Genomic DNA, 16,607 nt, shown 5'->3' with positions numbered 1-16,607 from the left:
GTGACCTATTGCATACTTACATTTTTTTATATAATTTTATTGATGTATTTACAGTTTCATAACTTTCACGATTTTATGGATCAACAGGTGCCCGGCGCGACAGTTGTAAATTTGTCTAATGAGGATTGAAATAAGGAGGAGGCTGCGTAAGGATGAATAACGATGAATGTGTGAACATTTTATGTTTTTCATGTTATTTGTTATTTCGTATTATTGTACTCCAACAATTTTAATTTGAATGATATATTATGTTTATTATGTTTATTATGGTGATATATTATGTCATTATTGACGCATCTTCTTTTAAGAACACCCCATCGCACATTGTCATATTAATAGATAATGATAGATACGCATAATAAAGTGAGTGTACAATCTCATGCACATTAAGAATGTTAGATACACACTATAAAGTGTTAACATGCGCATATTAATGAATAATAAAGTCTTCTAAAGTTGACTGGTCATTCAATACGTAAATAAAATAAAATAAAATAAAATAAAAAACGCACCCATTGATTTTTTTTATTTATTTAATTTTTATTTTTTATCGGGTCTAAGTCAGTGACTTTACAATCTCATGCACATTAAGAATGAAAGATGCGCATAATAACATGTTAACGTCCGCATATTAGAGAATAAATTGAAGCATATTCTTTTAAGAATACCCCAGACTCACATATTTTCTAATGTACATTATGTTACTGTATTGCGCATGTTAAGCTTTTTTTTATTTGCCACGGACTATAGTTTAAATAGATAACAAAACGCAAATTTTGTTGCAGTATTACGCATATTGAGCGTACGTATTGCGCATGTCAAGCTTTTTGCTTGTTTTTAATTTTCAGGAATTGCTCTTTAACATTTTTTTAATATAATTAATATAATGGATGAGCCCACTGGTGAAATGGTAGAAGTCTTTGATCAAATTGATTTTGCTTAGGATTGAACCCCCATAAAGGCTTGATTTTTTTATTATAGTTTATTTGTTTTTCGTTTAATAAAATATAATAAACGCATGTTAAGGTGATATTTCACGCTCTTTAATTGGTTTCCCGACGCACTTTAAACTTTTGGCTTCAAAAAATATCGTATTTCGATAAAAGTTAATTAAATGTATATTTAAACGCATATTGTTCTTGTCGTCCGCGCATGTAACAGAGCAAAGCAAAGTGTTAGTCATGTTATATTTCCCATTTAATTATTATGTAACATTAGAGTTGAATTAGTCCTATAACTATTAGCTATTGACTAGGTGTAGTTAGGTAGGACTCTAATCCTCTTTTGTATTCCTGTATCTTCTCAGAGTTCAGTTTAACGATAATCTGTTTTCACTCATCTGGTATCAGTAAGCTAGGTGAACCTTTTTTCTCTCCCTCTCCGAATATGTCGACTAATTCTAGCGAACGGACTGTCACCGCCGCTACACCGTCGACCACCACCACCCCAAACACCCTTTCTTCGGCTCACCACTTCATCTCTATGAAGTTAACCACCAAGAATTTCCTATTCTGGCGCACTCAACTTGTTCCATTCCTCCGTGGACAGGGGCTCCTCGGGTTTGTCACCAGCGATACGCCGTGCCCGCCGGCGACGCTGGACACGCCGGTTTCCGGCGAAGTTGCTTCCGGCACCACGTCCACCACCTCTCCGAATCCTGCTCATGGCGTCTGGATACAGCAGGACCAAAGCATTCTGTCGCTGCTTGTATCCTCGATGGCGGACGAAGTGTTATATCTCGCCGTCGGCCGCACCATGTCGCAGGAGGTCTGGACATCCATCACAGCGGCGCTTGGTTCCTCCACACGGGCGAGATGCCTTAATCTCTTGGCGCAATTCCAATCGCTCAGGCAAGGCGACAGTACACCCGCCGAGTATCTCGGCCACGCGCAATTACTGGTGGAAGATTTAGCGTTGGCCGGCCGTCCGGTCTCGCTTGATGAACAAAACCTCTGGGCTTTCCGAGGACTCCGCCCCGAATTCCAGTCGATGGCTTCCTCCCGCAACTTTCGGACTATCTCCAGGCCCAAGAATTCATCTGGGCAGATGAATTCTCCACTGCCGGCGCTTCCTCCGGGCACACTGCGTTGATCGCTGGCCGAGGCTACGGACAAAATCAGGTCGCTGGCGGTGGACCTCGGCATGCTGGTTCCGGCCAGCAGTGGCGCGGCAGAGGCGGCCGTGGTCGGGGTGGACAAGGCAGAGGGCGTGGCGGAGGACCGAGATGCCAAATCTGCCGGTCTCATGGGCATTCGGCGCTCCACTGCTTCAAGCGCTACTCCGGCGCACCGCAACCGCAAGCCCATGCGGCAGTTCCCGGAGACGAGGCGGCGGTTGTGGCAGACGCATGGTACCCGGACACCGGGGCGTCGTTGCATGCCACGCCTGATCAGACGATGATGGCGCAATCAGATCCCTACTCCGGCGGTGATGTGCTCCGCGTAGGCAACGGATCAGGTTTGGGTATAACCAGTGTTGGCCATGCATCATTAAACTCTATGTCTAGAACTCTTAAATTAAACAATATTCTGCATGTCCCCCGTCTTTCCTTACCGTTGTTATCAGTTAATCGTTTTACAATTGATAATGCTGTATATTTTGAATTTCATCATGATCATTTTGTTGTGAAGGACTGTCACACCAAGGCGGTGCTCCTTAGGGGTCCTTCCACGGGGGGTTTGTACAAGCTACCCATGTCACGGTCACATGTTGCGTTAATAACGGCTCGTGCTCCACCTGATGTTTGGCATCGCAGGCTTGGACATCCGCATGAACGTGCCCAAAATCGAGTCTTACAAAAATGCCCGGTCACTCAATCAAAGTCCAGTATGTCGAAGTTGTGTTCATCGTGTCAGCTCAGGAAATCGTCTCGATTCCCGCTAGATAGGGTTTTTTCTAGTAGTAATAATGTACTTGACTTGCTGTACACAGATATTTGGGGCCCGGCACCCGTTGTTTCTGCCGGGGGTTTTAGATACTTTGTACTTTTTGTGGATGACCACACACGTTTTTGCTGGTTTTACCCTATGCGGTTAAAATCAGACATTTATAATATCTTCGAGTCTTTTCGTGTCATGGTAGAACGCCAGTTTTCGCGTTCTATCAAGTCTGTTCAATCCGATCTCGGAGGCGAGTATCGCCGTCTCCACTCTATTTTTCAGTCCCTTGGCATCGTGCATAGGCAGTCTTGCGCCTACACGCATGAGCAAAATGGCCGAGTAGAACGCCGGAACAGACACATTGTCGAAATCGGGTTGGCTTTACTCGCGCACAGCTCTGTCCCTGTCAAACACTGGGATGCCGCGTTTGAAACAGCTTCCTATCTTATAAACTGTTTACCATCATCTGCACTTAAAAACTTTGTTAGTCCCTACGAGTCTGTTTATAACAAAATCCCACCATACACGTTCCTACGAGTATTCGGGTGTAGATGTTACCCTTATCTGCGGCCCTACAATCGCCATAAGATAGAGTACCGTTCTACACCCTGTGTCTTTTTAGGATATCCTACGTCATATAGGGGGTACCGATGCATGGACCCATCAACTGGGAAAACCTTTATTTGCCGACATGTCAGGTTTGACGAAAGTGTGTTTCCCTATGCTACAGGTTCACATGAGCAGAGTAGCGGTACGGACACTCAAAGCGGTGTACCGTGGGCGTCAAGCCCCATCATCACACAATCTCAGGTTGAACCTCTGAATGAGTTACCGCTGGCAGTTCAAGAGCCACCGTTAGCCATACAGCATGAGTCAGTCACCACTGTGGCACCACGACGTCGAACCAGGTTCGGGTCATGCCACCAGTTCAACCTCTCACCATGCGGCTCCGGCGCATGACCCGAGACACGGATGAGCCCTTTCAGGCTCTAACCGCCTCAACTGATCCAACTTGCTATACTCAGGCCGTAGCACACCCACAGTGGAGGGATGCTATGGACCAGGAATTTAATGCATTGCTACACAACAATACATGGTGTCTCACTCCGGCCAAGCCCGGTATGAATGTAGTGGGCTGCAAGTGGGTCTATCGCACCAAACGGAAGGCCGATGGTACCATCGAGCGCTACAAAGCCCGGTTGGTTGCCAAGGGGTTCAATCAAGTCGCTGGAGAGGACTTTTTTGAAACCTATAGTCCAGTGGTCAAACCGACCACGGTTCGCATATTGCTCGCCCTAGCTATATCACAGGACTGGACTATGCGGCAACTAGATGTCCATAATGCTTTCTTAAATGGGCATCTCACCGAGACTGTTCATATGCGTCAGCCACCGGGTTATGAAGACCCCACTCATCCAGATTACGTGTGCCGTTTGCAGCGGTCCCTCTATGGTCTTAAACAGGCCCCACGTGCCTGGTTTAAGCGGTTACATGATTACTTACTGACTGCAGGTTTTGTGGCGTCCAAAACTGACGTATCTCTCTTTTACTACACACGAGGCACGTCACGAGTCTATCTACTTGTCTACGTGGACGACATCATCATGCTGGGCAATGACTCCGAATTGTTGGTTTCCCTCCTGAGTCAGCTGTCTACCACCTTTAAAATCCGTGATTTGGGTACTCCAACTTTCTTCCTCGGCATTGAGACAATTCCAGTGAAAGATGGTGTTCTACTTTCACAACGTCGCTACATGGCCGATATCTTAACGCGAGCAGGAATGACCGATTGCAAGCCTCTATCCACTCCAGCAGCAGTCACGCAAGCCATATCTCCAGTAACGAGCCCGTACGAGAACCCGACTCAGTATCGTCGGTTAGCCGGTGCACTTCAGTATTTGACCATTACACGCCCAAACTTGTCTTATGCCGTGAATAGGCTCTGTCAATTCATGCAGACCCCAACTGATGAGCACTGGGGTTTACTCAAACGGGTTCTACGGTATGTAAAGGGTACACAGGAATTTGGGCTTAAACTATCCGCTTCACCTTCGGCTGCCATCCATGCTTACTCGGACTCCGACTGGGCTGGGTGTCCGATAGATCGCAAATCCACAAGTGGTTATGCCGTGTTCCTGGGGTCGAATCTTGTCTCTTGGGTATCTCGCAAGCAACGCACGGTAGCTAGGTCTTCCACCGAGGCTGAGTACAAGGGGCTAGCCGATGTCGCAGCCGAAGTTACTTGGGTTGTGTCTCTTCTTCAGGAACTTGGTCTACATTCAGGGGCTCCGGCGACTCTATGGTGTGACAACTTGGGAGCCACTTACATGTGCGCTAATCCAGTTTTTCATGCGCGGACTAAGCATGTTGAGATCGACTACCATTTCGTCAGGGATAAGGTAGCCTCTGGGGATTTTTTGGTTAATTTCATTTCCACCAAAGATCAGCTGGCCGACGTCTTCACCAAACCTCTTCCGTCAGCTCGCTTTGCCACTCTACGAGACAAGTTTTGTGTTGTGTCCACACCACCTACAGCTTGAGGGGGAGTGTTAGTCAAGTTATATTTCCCATTTAATTATTATGTAACATTAGAGTTGAATTAGTCCTATAACTATTAGCTATTGACTAGGTGTAGTTAGGTAGGACTCTAATCCTCTTTTGTATTCCTGTATCTTCTCAGAGTTCAGTTTAACGATAATTTGTTTTCACTCATCCATAGCACATTGAGTGTTTTATAACAATCCACGTAATATTCAAAGATATTTGATGTCAGAACTTTAAGGCATTTGTAGTTGGGGAGACGGATAACATTGAATGGTCATTCAATGCCTTAAAAACGCGTCAATTCACGCAACATTGAAATCTTCAAATCAGTGCATGGGACCAAGTTATTCGCCTATAAATTGGAAAGAACAACACACAACTGAGCATCAGTTTTCATTGAAATGGCTACCTCTCACGTGCCCGCACGTACAGAAGAGCCATCTTCTTTTATTCCTCATCTTGCATGTCCTCTTCACCCCCCTCGCCCTCCAGATTGTAGTGATTGTAAATAAATACAAAGACAACACATTTTAAACCTGAAAGAACACTCGTCATCCTCAGCTGCAAGTAGTCATGCCGCAACCAAACATCATTCAAGGCTGAGAGAGTTGAGCATCCGACATCCCAAATAACACCTACGGCTGCCAGGAATCTATCATATATAGCAAGCTTAGAGACCACGAGCCTACATGCATCCACACTCCTTGCTCATGTCCAAATCGAGCTTGTAAGCTCAGCTGCAAGCTCATCAAACATCATCCAAGGCTTAGAGTTGAGCATTGTGGCAGGCTGGCAGCATGTTGGATGATGCCGGAACTAGAAGAAATGTCTTCAAAGTACTAGAAAAGATGCACTGAATGTTATTGGTGTTGTTTCAATGTGTATTTACGTTTACAAATACTAATGTATTATAGTGTAAATTATTATTTTTATTAATATAGAAACCAACGCTCATTGTGTTCCAATATCACGCATGTTACATTCAAAGCATGTATGTGTCATTTTATATGCAAATTATTTCATAATCAAACAAACGCACTTTAAGTTTTGCAATCGCGCATACTAGACTAATTTTCAACGCAATGACTGAATAATTACGTTTTTATACATAAACCAACGCACATTAATGCAGAAGTCTTTGATTAAACCAACGCACATTACATTTTTATACATAAACCAACGCACATTACGTTTTTATACATAAACAAGCTCTCATGTCTGCCTCTGTTGTTGTTATTATTAATATATTATAATCAAAGTAATGGATGAGCCCAATGGTGAAATGGTAGAAGTCTTTGATTAAATTGATTTCGCTCAGAATCGAACCCCTATAAAGACTTGATATTTTTATTATATTTTAGTTGCTTTTTTTAATAAAATATAATAAACGCATCTTAGAATGATATTTCGCGCACTTTAATTGGTTTCCCGACACACATTAAACTTTTGGATTTATTAATAAAATATAATAAACACATCTTATAATGATATTTCGCGCACTTTAATTGGTTTCCCGACGCACATTAAACTTTTGGATTTAAAAAATCTCTTATTTCGATGCAAATTAATTAAATTTATATTTACACGCATGTTGTTATTGTAGCTCGCGCATGTAATAGAGCAAAGCAAAGCACATTAAGTCTTTTTTTTTTTTTTTTATTGGGACTAAGGTGGTCTGATAGATTTGTACTTGGCATTGGAAATAAGTGACAAGTCAATATTATATGTGCTGCACATGTTAAGTTAATGTGCTTACACATGTTAAGTTATATATACACTCACACGCATGTTAAGTTATATATAGACTAATATTTAGCGATTCTTTGTTATTTTTATTTTGCGCGTGTAATGTGATTACACATTGGGAATATGCCTAGCCGTTTTGAAAGGCAAGTATTCGTATTAAAGTATCATACTATCCTTGGTTCCCAAGGAGTTCATTTAATGTAGAACTCTTGGTAGTATAAACAAAATGATTAATATCAACGCATAAGGAAGGCCTCCGGTCTACATGTTATGAGATGCATGCAGTAAATTAACAAGAAAAATATATATATTACATAGAATATGCAGAGTTTAAATCTGCATATAAACATTGAATGAGATGTTCGATTTCCAAGACAGTGGCTGCTGGTTATCTCTTGGTTTATTTGAATATTCAATCTGTATAAATAGCCGGCTTCTTCATGCCAAAAACCCTTCCCAAATCCATGTCACTTTACTACCATTTCGAATCAGTGTTGGTCTTTCAAGATGCCTTCCATGTTCATTGCTGTCAAAAACATCAAGCCGGAACACCAGCTCAGGGCAATCAGGGTGAGAGCAGTACGGGTATACGAAGTGCCTGAGAAAAGGAGAGAGGGCCAGGCTAGTAAGAGCATGGAAGTATTGTTCCATGATGAAGAGGTACAGTTTTTTTCTTTCAAAAAATCATATTCATGCTATCTCCTAATCTAATGGTCTTTCAATGTGTATAATTTTTTTTTTGATTGGCAGGGAGACTACATTCATGCCAACATTAGGAAAAAATACATTATAAAATATAGAGAAATATTACAAGAAGGGAAAGTTTTTGAAATAAAAAACTTCATGGCTTCTACAAATTACTATGTCTACAAGATTACAGAACATGACTTCCTGATCAAATTCAACTATAGAACACAAGTGAAGGAGATACATTCTAACGGGTTTCCTTTCAAAATGTTTCGCTTAAAGAGTTTCATTGCTTTGAAAAATCCTGCAGATGTTAATGACAAGGAACTGATTGGTACTAACTTTACTTTTCTTATATTTGTTACTATCTTACTAAACTTGACTGCTAATATATTCCTAGCATTTTTCTGTACTTTTTTCTAATCTTTTGGTAAATTGGCAGATGTGATTGGAAGGGTCAATGTGATTTATAATCCTATGGACAAGATTATAGGTGGAAAGGCAACCAAATTCATTGACTTTCAAATTGAAGACAATGCGTAAGTTTTTAAAAATGAACTTTGAATCAATTATAAACTGATGATGTGATTTTTTTAATGTAATACTTTTTTTTTTCCTGTTTGGAATCCAGTGACAACACCCTGACATGTACACTTTGGAATGAACATGTATATTCCCTTATTCCTTATTACAATAGTGATTCGAAAGAACCACTGATTGTAGTCATTCAGTGCTGTCGGGCTAAAGTTGTTAGTGGTGAGTTTATCTATACTTTTCTGTTTAATATCTATTAATCAATCCAGCTTTTAGACTAATATATATCTGTATATTGTTTTTTTTTTGCAGGTGAGGTTAGAATAACCCATTCATATGATGCTACGAAGCTTTGGTTCAATGAGGATTTTGAGGAATTCCAAGAGTTTAGGTCAAAGTAAGTTCATCTTTTTTATTATTTGTCCTATTTGTAAGATTCATCTGTAATAATGTATGCTCTATTATGTATTACAGATTTTAGAAAAACAAAATTGTTATTTTAACTACTGTTTACTGTGTTCTAGAAAAAAAAAAGATATTATCTAAAATTCTATATATACTGTAATCTAAATTTGTGACTTTAGTAGCATGCTGTATACTGTATATATTTTTCCAACTTTAGCAAATTACTAATCATAAAATTTGATAGCTATTTTCAGCAAAGTAAATAAGGCTAATAAGTTGTTTAAACACATCTGTTTTTGTGTTTTAGTCAAGTAAAAGTATGTGCATTGAGATTGTATAAAAGTTTCTAATATTTATGAAGGTTGAAAGCTGAAAATACTCCAATGAGAAGTCTTAGTACTGGCACCCTACATTCAAACTCTACAGGCATTAGTGAGTTTAAAAATGCTTCTGTTATTGTCACTAACTGCCATGATCTTAAGAAGGTTAAAGAGGTAATCCACACACTCTGCTAGCTCTTCTTACTTTTATTTTAGTTCACTGATTTGGTTAATTGTTATATATGCTTATAAAATGATGTGTATACTATAGGATGGGGAATACTATGTGGCTGCTAAGATTTTGGGGTTAGAGTTTGAGGATGGTTGGTACTATTTATCATGCCTGGCATTGGGATGTAATAAGAAACTAAAAGAACAAGAAGGATCACTGATTTGTACTAAGTGTCACAAGCCTTGTATGATGGGTATAGTTAGATATGAAGTTGTTGTAATTGCTATTGACAAAAGTGGAGATGCTCCACTATTGCTTTGGGATAGAGAAGTGGCAGAACTTGTGGGTATTCCTGCTTCGATTTTGTATGCAAAATACAAGGAGGTAAATTTTTCTTTTTGCCTATACAAAATTTAGTCTATACTTTTTAATGCAGTTTGTAATTTAGTATTTTATCACCTACCTAAACAGGTTGATGTTGAAGTGCCACATGAGTTGGATGCTATAGTTGGAATGAAGATGCTCTTTAAGATCAATTTTAAGCTGGCTCTAAAGAGGGGTCCCAATTACCCATTCAATGTTGTGAGGGTGGTCATGGAAGAACACTTGCTGAAAACTTATGTTGACAGGTTTGTGGAGCATCAAGACTTAATGTCTACGATGATTGAGGAGGAAACTAACACTGATGCAAATTCTGAAGTAAGAATTTCAAACCAACCGTCTTAAAAATGTTTTTTTTTTTTTTTATTATGAGGGTGACTAATTTGGTTTACTCCTTTTGTTAATAACAGGAAGACTCTAGTGGAGTGGAGGTTAATAGTCCTGCATCTGTCCACCCCTCACAAAAGGAAGGAAATGACAGTGCCGACAACTCTGGAGCTATTAAAAGGTCACTTTTGGATGAGTGTTCATCATCCAAAAGTATGAAGAAGTTGAAGGAATCAGAGATCAGAAAGGAAAAAATGTAGTACTGCAAATGATTGTTTGTGAATGTTGTGACCCTGTTACTGTCCAGACCTATTGACTATTTTGACATTTTCTAATCCTGTGCTGTGATAATTATTCAACTTTAGTTTTTGTGATATTTTATAAGTTTTAATTACTGTTTTTATGAGATTGCCAAACTGTTTATTACCATTGTGTTCCAATATCACGCATTTTAAATTGATATGTCGCGCATGTTAAATTCGAAGCATGTATGTGTCATTTTATATGCAAATTATTTCATTAAACTGATTCCGCTCACGATCGAACCCCCATAAATACTTGATCTTTTTATTATATTTTACTTGTTTTTTTAATAAAATATAATAAACGCATCTTAGAATGATATATCACGCACTTTAATTGGTTTCCCGACGCACATTAAACTTTTGTATTTATTAATAAAATATAATAAACGCATCTTATAATGATATTTCGCGCACTTTAATTATTTCCCGACACACATTAAACTTTTGGATTTATTAATAATATATAATAAACGCATATTAGACTATATTTCGCGCACTTTAATTGGTTTCACGACGCACATTAAACTTTTGGCTTTAAAAAATCATTTATTTCGATGCAAATTAATTAAATTTATATTTACACGCATGTTGTTCTTGTAGCTCGCGCATGTAACAGAGCAAAGCAAAGCACATTAAGTCTTTTATACCAATCCACGTAATATTCAAAGATATTTGATGTCAGAACTTTAAGGCATTTGTAGTTGGTTGGGGAAACGGATAACATTGAATGGTCATTCAATGCCTTAAAAAACGCACCCATTAAAGGAAATCTTGAAAAATCTAATGTGTCTGTAAATCACGCAACATTCAAATCTCAAATCAGTGCATGTGACCAAGTTATTCACCTATATATAAATTAGAAGGAACAACACACAACTGAGCATCAGGTTATTGAAATGGCTATCTCTCACTTTTCCGCACGTACAGAAGAATCCTCTTCAATTATTCCTCATCTTATCTGTCATTTTCATCTTCCTCGCCCTCCAGCTTGTAGTGATTGTAACTAACTACAAAAACAACACATTCTAAACCTGAAGCATCATTTGTTATTCTCAGCTTCAAGCTCATCATTTAGTTTCCAAACAACATCCAAAGGCTGAGAGTTGAGCATTTGTGGGTGGCTGGTGATGTGTCGGATGCTGCCAGAACCAGAAGAAATGTCTTCAAAGTACTAGTAGAAATAAATATGTGCAATCGTTTATGTATGTATCATTTTGTCTGCAAATTATTTCATAATCAAATAAACGCACTTTAAGTTTTGCAGTCGCGCATATTAGACTTATCTTTAACGCATCGTATATTAACTAATAATTAAACGCATATTAGAGAAAGAAAGTGTTAAATATTGCCTTTGTACGCATATTAAGCTTTAATGTCGCGCAAGTTAAATGTTATTCGACGCATGTAAAGACGTTGGCATTTACCACGGACCAAAGTTTCTATACATAAACCAACGCACATTCTGTTTCTGTATTACGCATATTAAGGTTTAATGTAGCGCACGTTAAAAGTGTAATCAACACATATTAAGAATTAACTGCACGCAGGTAAAGTAGTAATAACACGCACATTAAGCTAGTAGCAGTGATTGTTAAACACAAATCAGTGATAAAAACAAAAACTAGTAATAGCTGGACATTAAATTCAAGTATCTCAACTGTAAAAAGCATTCTGAAATGAGTTAACTAAGTATTTGTGTTTCATATTTGCTATCTATTTTCGTTCTTGACTGTAAAGGCGTTGAAAAAATAGTCTGCTATGCCTTTTTCTTACCCTTTTGCTTGTCCTTATTTTTGGGGTTAAGTGGGCAAGTCTTGGTGTCATGGTGATCTCCTCTAACACCACAAAAATTGCACCTCCTGACCTCTTGTTTTTCCATTGCCAACTCCTTGCTGCTTTTGATACGCTTGTCGCTGCCCTTGTTCTTTGCATGTTTCGGTGGAAGTATGTGGATCTCTGAAATTTCTGTTGATCCACAATATGATTCTATAACAGTCCTCCTGCTGTGCTGAGGGGACAATTTCTCCTTTCCTGACAGTAGCAGCTGTTTCTGTTCATTAATCACTTGGGAAAATGCAGTCAATTGCTCCATGTTTGAACCTTCCAGATCCATACAACAGTGTATATCAGACCACACTTTGTTCAACAACATCTTCTTTTCATCCTTTGGTCCATTCTGATCATAAATGACACCATCTATTTCAAATGTAGCTTTTAAAGATGCATCCTTAGTCCACCGGTTAACCACATACTTCAGAGGGATTTTTTCAAGGTCTCTAAAGACCACAAATATGTGTCTACACAATAGTCCAACCATCTCAAACATCTTGCAACTGCATTTGGCCTCATGGTCATTTACATTGTGCACCACAGTAAATCTTTTGTTCTTTCCATCCATAATATCATAGTGCAACATTCCACCGTCTTCTCTAACACTCAACACCATACATTTGAAACAGGAGGCACATATTTCTTCCTGAACTTGATAGAAAACAGTAATGGTGTAGACGATTGAAGCATGTTTTTCAATCCCCAGAGGCGTCTTCATATCTGGATTGTAGCCTTCATTGTCACTGTTGAGCTTTGCATTTGTGTTACGTTGTGATTTAAGAGCATTGTCAAAGTTCATCATGAATTCAACTAGGCTTGATTGGGGACCAGTAAAACGGCTGTACGTGTAGTTCTCACTTTCGGAACGAGATGTTGTCCTAAGTAGACCCCCCATAAAGCCATCTCTAAAATACGCTGGGATCCAATGCTTTCTAGCCTCAAACATAGTTGAAAACCAATTGTGCTCGATTAAGTTGTACTTTTCCATGAGCTCTCTCCACTGCTTCTCAAAATCAGGAGGTTCCAAAAATGACGTCCAAACGATTGAGTTCAGTTTGTTCCTGAATTCCTCATCTTTGTTCAGCGTAGGACCCACCTTTTCCCCAACTTTACACATGATGTGCCACATGCAATAACGATGCCTGGCTTGGTTGAAAACTGTTGGAATCGCCACTTTCATAGCTGGATCTTGATCGGTGACAATTATTCTTGGTTCTATACTCATTGCCTTTTTAAATTTTTCAAAGAGCCAAACATAAGACTCAATGTCTTCTTTCAACAGTAGTCCAGCACCGAATGTTATACATTTTTTATGGTTATCAACTCCGGTGAAGGGTGTAAAAACCAGATTGTACCTACAAGACAAAAAGCGTCATCACAGTATACAGGTGTCAAACTGCCGCACTTAGAGAATTATAGTAACGCACATTAAGTATTAAAATAGCACACATATGTAATTAAAGTCTAATTCTGGATATTCCGCATTAATATGCGAGACAGTAGTGTTTAAAATGCATGGTATAAAACGAAAATGTGCGGTTATTTATATTTCAACTCTTTTTTCAATAAAACAGTGAACGTGTCTAAATCTTAACATGGCTCAACAGATCAGGCAATGCTAAATGTGGATTAATTAATGAAACGTACGCAAGAATGTGAATAGAATAATATATACCTGTTTGTTGAGTATGTGGCATCAAAAGAGACAACATCTCCAAATGCAGCAAAATTCTTTTTTGACATTGGATCTGCCCAAAACAGTCTGCTCATCTGCTCATCTTCATCAACTTCGTAGTCAAAAGCAAATGCAGGGCACATCTCTTGTTTCTTAATAAGATTATGCACCAGTATTTGTGCATCAGCTCCCAATATGTATGCTCTGAGATCCCTTCTAACATTCTTAAAGTCAACTACAGTCACCCCAACTTCAGAGTAATCCCCCACAATATGACTGTATAAACCGTGTGATTTTGATGCTCCAATATTTGCTTTAGCGCAATCGAGTATAAACTTCTGGTGAACACTGGAGATGTTTCTATTTCCCTTTAGAAACTGCCTTGCCAGAACCGAAGACATGCTGTGATTATGTTTTTCAATAAAAGTTGTAACTTGGTACCCAGCTGCTCCAATGTACGGAATGACCCTTCGCTGCTTTGGATGGGAAGGACCTTCCCCTGCATCTGCACTTGACTGCGAGTGACAGTGTTGAGCTCCTATATTCTTAAATCCTTCTCTATTGCAAACGATTTGCTTTTGAGTTTTTGTCCCGTCACGTGCTGTAACGACGGAACTAGACCTCGTGTGAAACCCGACTTTGGCAGCATAATGATTGTAGAATTCAATACCAGCATCCAATGTTTTAAAAATCATGTCTACTGCTGGTTTGATTTCATCTTCACAATGAGGAATCCAATACTGTGTCATTCCAGGAGATATGGTCAATGTATGACCATTGCTGCTGCTGCTGGGACTCAAACTGGGGTTGTTGGTAGATTGAAAGTAAACTGGGAACTGTAACGTATAAGCATGAAGTTATGATTATGTTTTTGCAAGCCTCTACGTGCGTAATGTGAACACTTAATATGCGTTAAGTTAATCAGATCATTATCAATATGGCAGATTTATAAAATACAAGAGTATGTGCGGCAAGTGAGAAATTAACGTGCTTCAGGGTAATAGTTAACGTGCGTATGTTGAACAGTTAACATGCGTGAGTGTTTGTTAAAATATTATGTCATTACTTAACGTGCGTCAGACAGTCCAGTAACATAACATGCGTCTGGAAAGGAATTAATGTGCGTGTGCTCAACGGATAACATGTGTGAGGCAAACAGTAACATGTGCATTTTAAAAATTATCATGCGGCTACCTCATCATCTACGTGTGTAAGGCTCTAGGCTCGGATTAATTAAAGTAGCTCAGAAATTCGGTGGTTAAGTTGCATGCATGTAATGCTTAATGTGCGTGTAATTAAGACAAGAATGATGCCAATACAAGTGCAGATAAAATTAATTGTTGTTCGGTTGACGTTTTTGAGGGGTTTAGGGTTTATTTTAACGAATATGATATTGAACGACGAAGAGAATAGATCTTATTGTCAATTCCGTAGAGATCGTAAATTCGTCTGAGATTAGGAAATATCGAAGATTAGGAATCAATGGTGAATTTTGAAAACGCTCGAAGAAGAAGAAGAACAGATTTTTTCTTTTTTTTTTAATATAATCAAAAGGACAAAAATGCCCTTAATGAGCAATTCGCGCTTAATTTTTGCTGTTAATCTGATTCGTTCGATCAAGAGCTACGTGAGGCTTAGATTCAACCTCATTTTTCACAGGAAGGAGTAAATGCACGGGAGCCCTTCCCTATATATATATATATATATATATATATATATATATATATATATATATATATATATATATATATTAACGATCAAATTAGAACCTCTCATTTTATGAGAACCTCTGAACCAACATGAATGCACAACATAGTTTACAAAAATGCTCAAAAACTATACTAGGGTAGATTTCGTTTATTGTGCCTTTAAATCTAAGATTGTATGCATTTATATAGACATTTGTGTGTATTTATGTACAAATTTATAAGTTTTTACAGAAGAAAGGGTTCTCATTGAAACATCTACCTATGATAGATGACAACACATAAAAGTAGAAGATACCTGAGATGGAGAATAGTTGAAGGAAGAAGGAAAAGTAAAGCCAAGGCATTAGAATACATAACGAAGATGAAGTTATTCATCCCTCTTGTGGTGGCAGCTTTGTTGAGTGTATTCATTCCTACTTCCAAACACACCACTACCATTAACACCACCATCATCCCCAACCTCTCCTTCATCTTTCTTTAATTTTTATTTTTTGTTTCTCTGCACTCTTCTCTGATCTCACCTACCTTCTGCCCACTGCATTGTTTCTATATATAGTTCTCTATGTATCATTTGACTTACTTCATCTTCCTCTACTCTTTTTTCTTCTTTTTTTTTTTTTTTTGAAAGGATCTTCCTCTATTCTTTTGTTGTCTTTATCATTTAGATTTTAGAAGGACCAATAATGAAACCAAGGACAAAGCTAGCATGGGGCAGTGGGGGCAGTTGTCTCCACTCTCCCACCCCACCCCTTTATATATATCATATATGTATGTATATATGTATATATAACATTAAATGGTATATAAAATTTATATTTATGTTTAAATTGTTAGTAGTTTGAGTAGCTTAATTGGTTGAATTTCAAATTTGAGCTTAAAAAATGTATGGTCACAAGTTCAAATCTTATTAATAACATTTTTCTTATTTGCACTTATTTTATCTCTTTCATTCTTTCCCAAGATAAATTAAATATTTTTTTAGTTTACTTTTATAAATCATTTAATTAACAAATTAAATACACTTTTTAGTCTACTTTTTATGAATCATTTAATTAAGAGAAAATTGTCAAATAGGCCCCTAAACTTTATTCCA

At 38.4% G+C, this 16,607-nt stretch overlaps 3 protein-coding genes across 3 annotated transcripts; 2 read left to right on the top strand and 1 right to left on the bottom strand.

Moving 5' to 3' along the window:
- The first annotated feature begins 1,386 nt into the window (after positions 1-1,386).
- LOC109154694 lies at positions 1,387-2,091 on the top strand. Its single transcript, XM_019302429.1, has one exon. The coding sequence runs from the start codon at positions 1,387-1,389 to the stop codon at positions 2,089-2,091; it is 705 nt and encodes a 234-aa protein (XP_019157974.1).
- Positions 2,092-7,676: 5,585 nt separating this feature from the next.
- On the top strand, positions 7,677-10,255 carry LOC109154693. The gene is made up of 9 exons (XM_019302428.1): positions 7,677-7,829; positions 7,920-8,190; positions 8,299-8,395; positions 8,488-8,612; positions 8,703-8,787; positions 9,157-9,289; positions 9,387-9,671; positions 9,759-9,986; positions 10,079-10,255. Exons 1-9 carry the CDS (start codon positions 7,677-7,679, stop codon positions 10,253-10,255), a joined length of 1,554 nt encoding a protein of 517 aa, XP_019157973.1.
- Positions 10,256-11,339: 1,084 nt separating this feature from the next.
- On the bottom strand, positions 11,340-15,985 carry LOC109154692 (protein FAR1-RELATED SEQUENCE 5-like). The gene is made up of 6 exons (XM_019302427.1): positions 15,950-15,985; positions 13,806-14,641; positions 13,476-13,485; positions 12,074-13,358; positions 11,870-11,957; positions 11,340-11,439 (listed from the first exon to the last, which is right to left on the bottom strand). The coding sequence occupies exons 1-6, from the start codon at positions 15,983-15,985 to the stop codon at positions 11,340-11,342; spliced, it is 2,355 nt and encodes a 784-aa protein (XP_019157972.1).
- Positions 15,986-16,607: the final 622 nt, after the last annotated feature.

Source organism: Ipomoea nil, unplaced genomic scaffold, assembly GCF_001879475.1.
Source record: "Ipomoea nil cultivar Tokyo-kokei standard unplaced genomic scaffold, Asagao_1.1 scaffold2653, whole genome shotgun sequence".
In the NCBI taxonomy this organism is placed as follows: Eukaryota; Viridiplantae; Streptophyta; class Magnoliopsida; order Solanales; family Convolvulaceae; genus Ipomoea; species Ipomoea nil.
Note: the sequence above shows the minus strand (reverse complement) of the source record. Positions and strands in the feature narration are given on the sequence as shown.

Bases quoted from the DNA above. Each gene is read 5' to 3' on its own strand.
- LOC109154692 (XM_019302427.1), bottom strand. From the start codon at position 15,985: ATGAAGGAGAGGTTGGGGATGATGGTGGTGTTAATG. The intron at 11,958-12,073 runs GTAAGAAAAAGG...TGCTTTTTACAG, and splicing joins AAATAAGGACAAGCAAAAGG to TTGAGATACTTGAATTTAAT. The intron at 11,440-11,869 runs GTGCGTGTTATT...TGGTTCTGGCAG, and splicing joins ATCACTGCTACTAGCTTAAT to CATCCGACACATCACCAGCC.
- LOC109154694 (XM_019302429.1), top strand. From the start codon at position 1,387: ATGTCGACTAATTCTAGCGAACGGACTGTCACCGCCGCTACACCGTCG.
- LOC109154693 (XM_019302428.1), top strand. From the start codon at position 7,677: ATGCCTTCCATGTTCATTGCTGTCAAAAACATCAAGCCGGAACACCAG. The intron at 8,396-8,487 runs GTAAGTTTTTAA...TTTGGAATCCAG, and splicing joins TTTCAAATTGAAGACAATGC to TGACAACACCCTGACATGTA. The intron at 8,788-9,156 runs GTAAGTTCATCT...ATATTTATGAAG, and splicing joins TTCCAAGAGTTTAGGTCAAA to GTTGAAAGCTGAAAATACTC.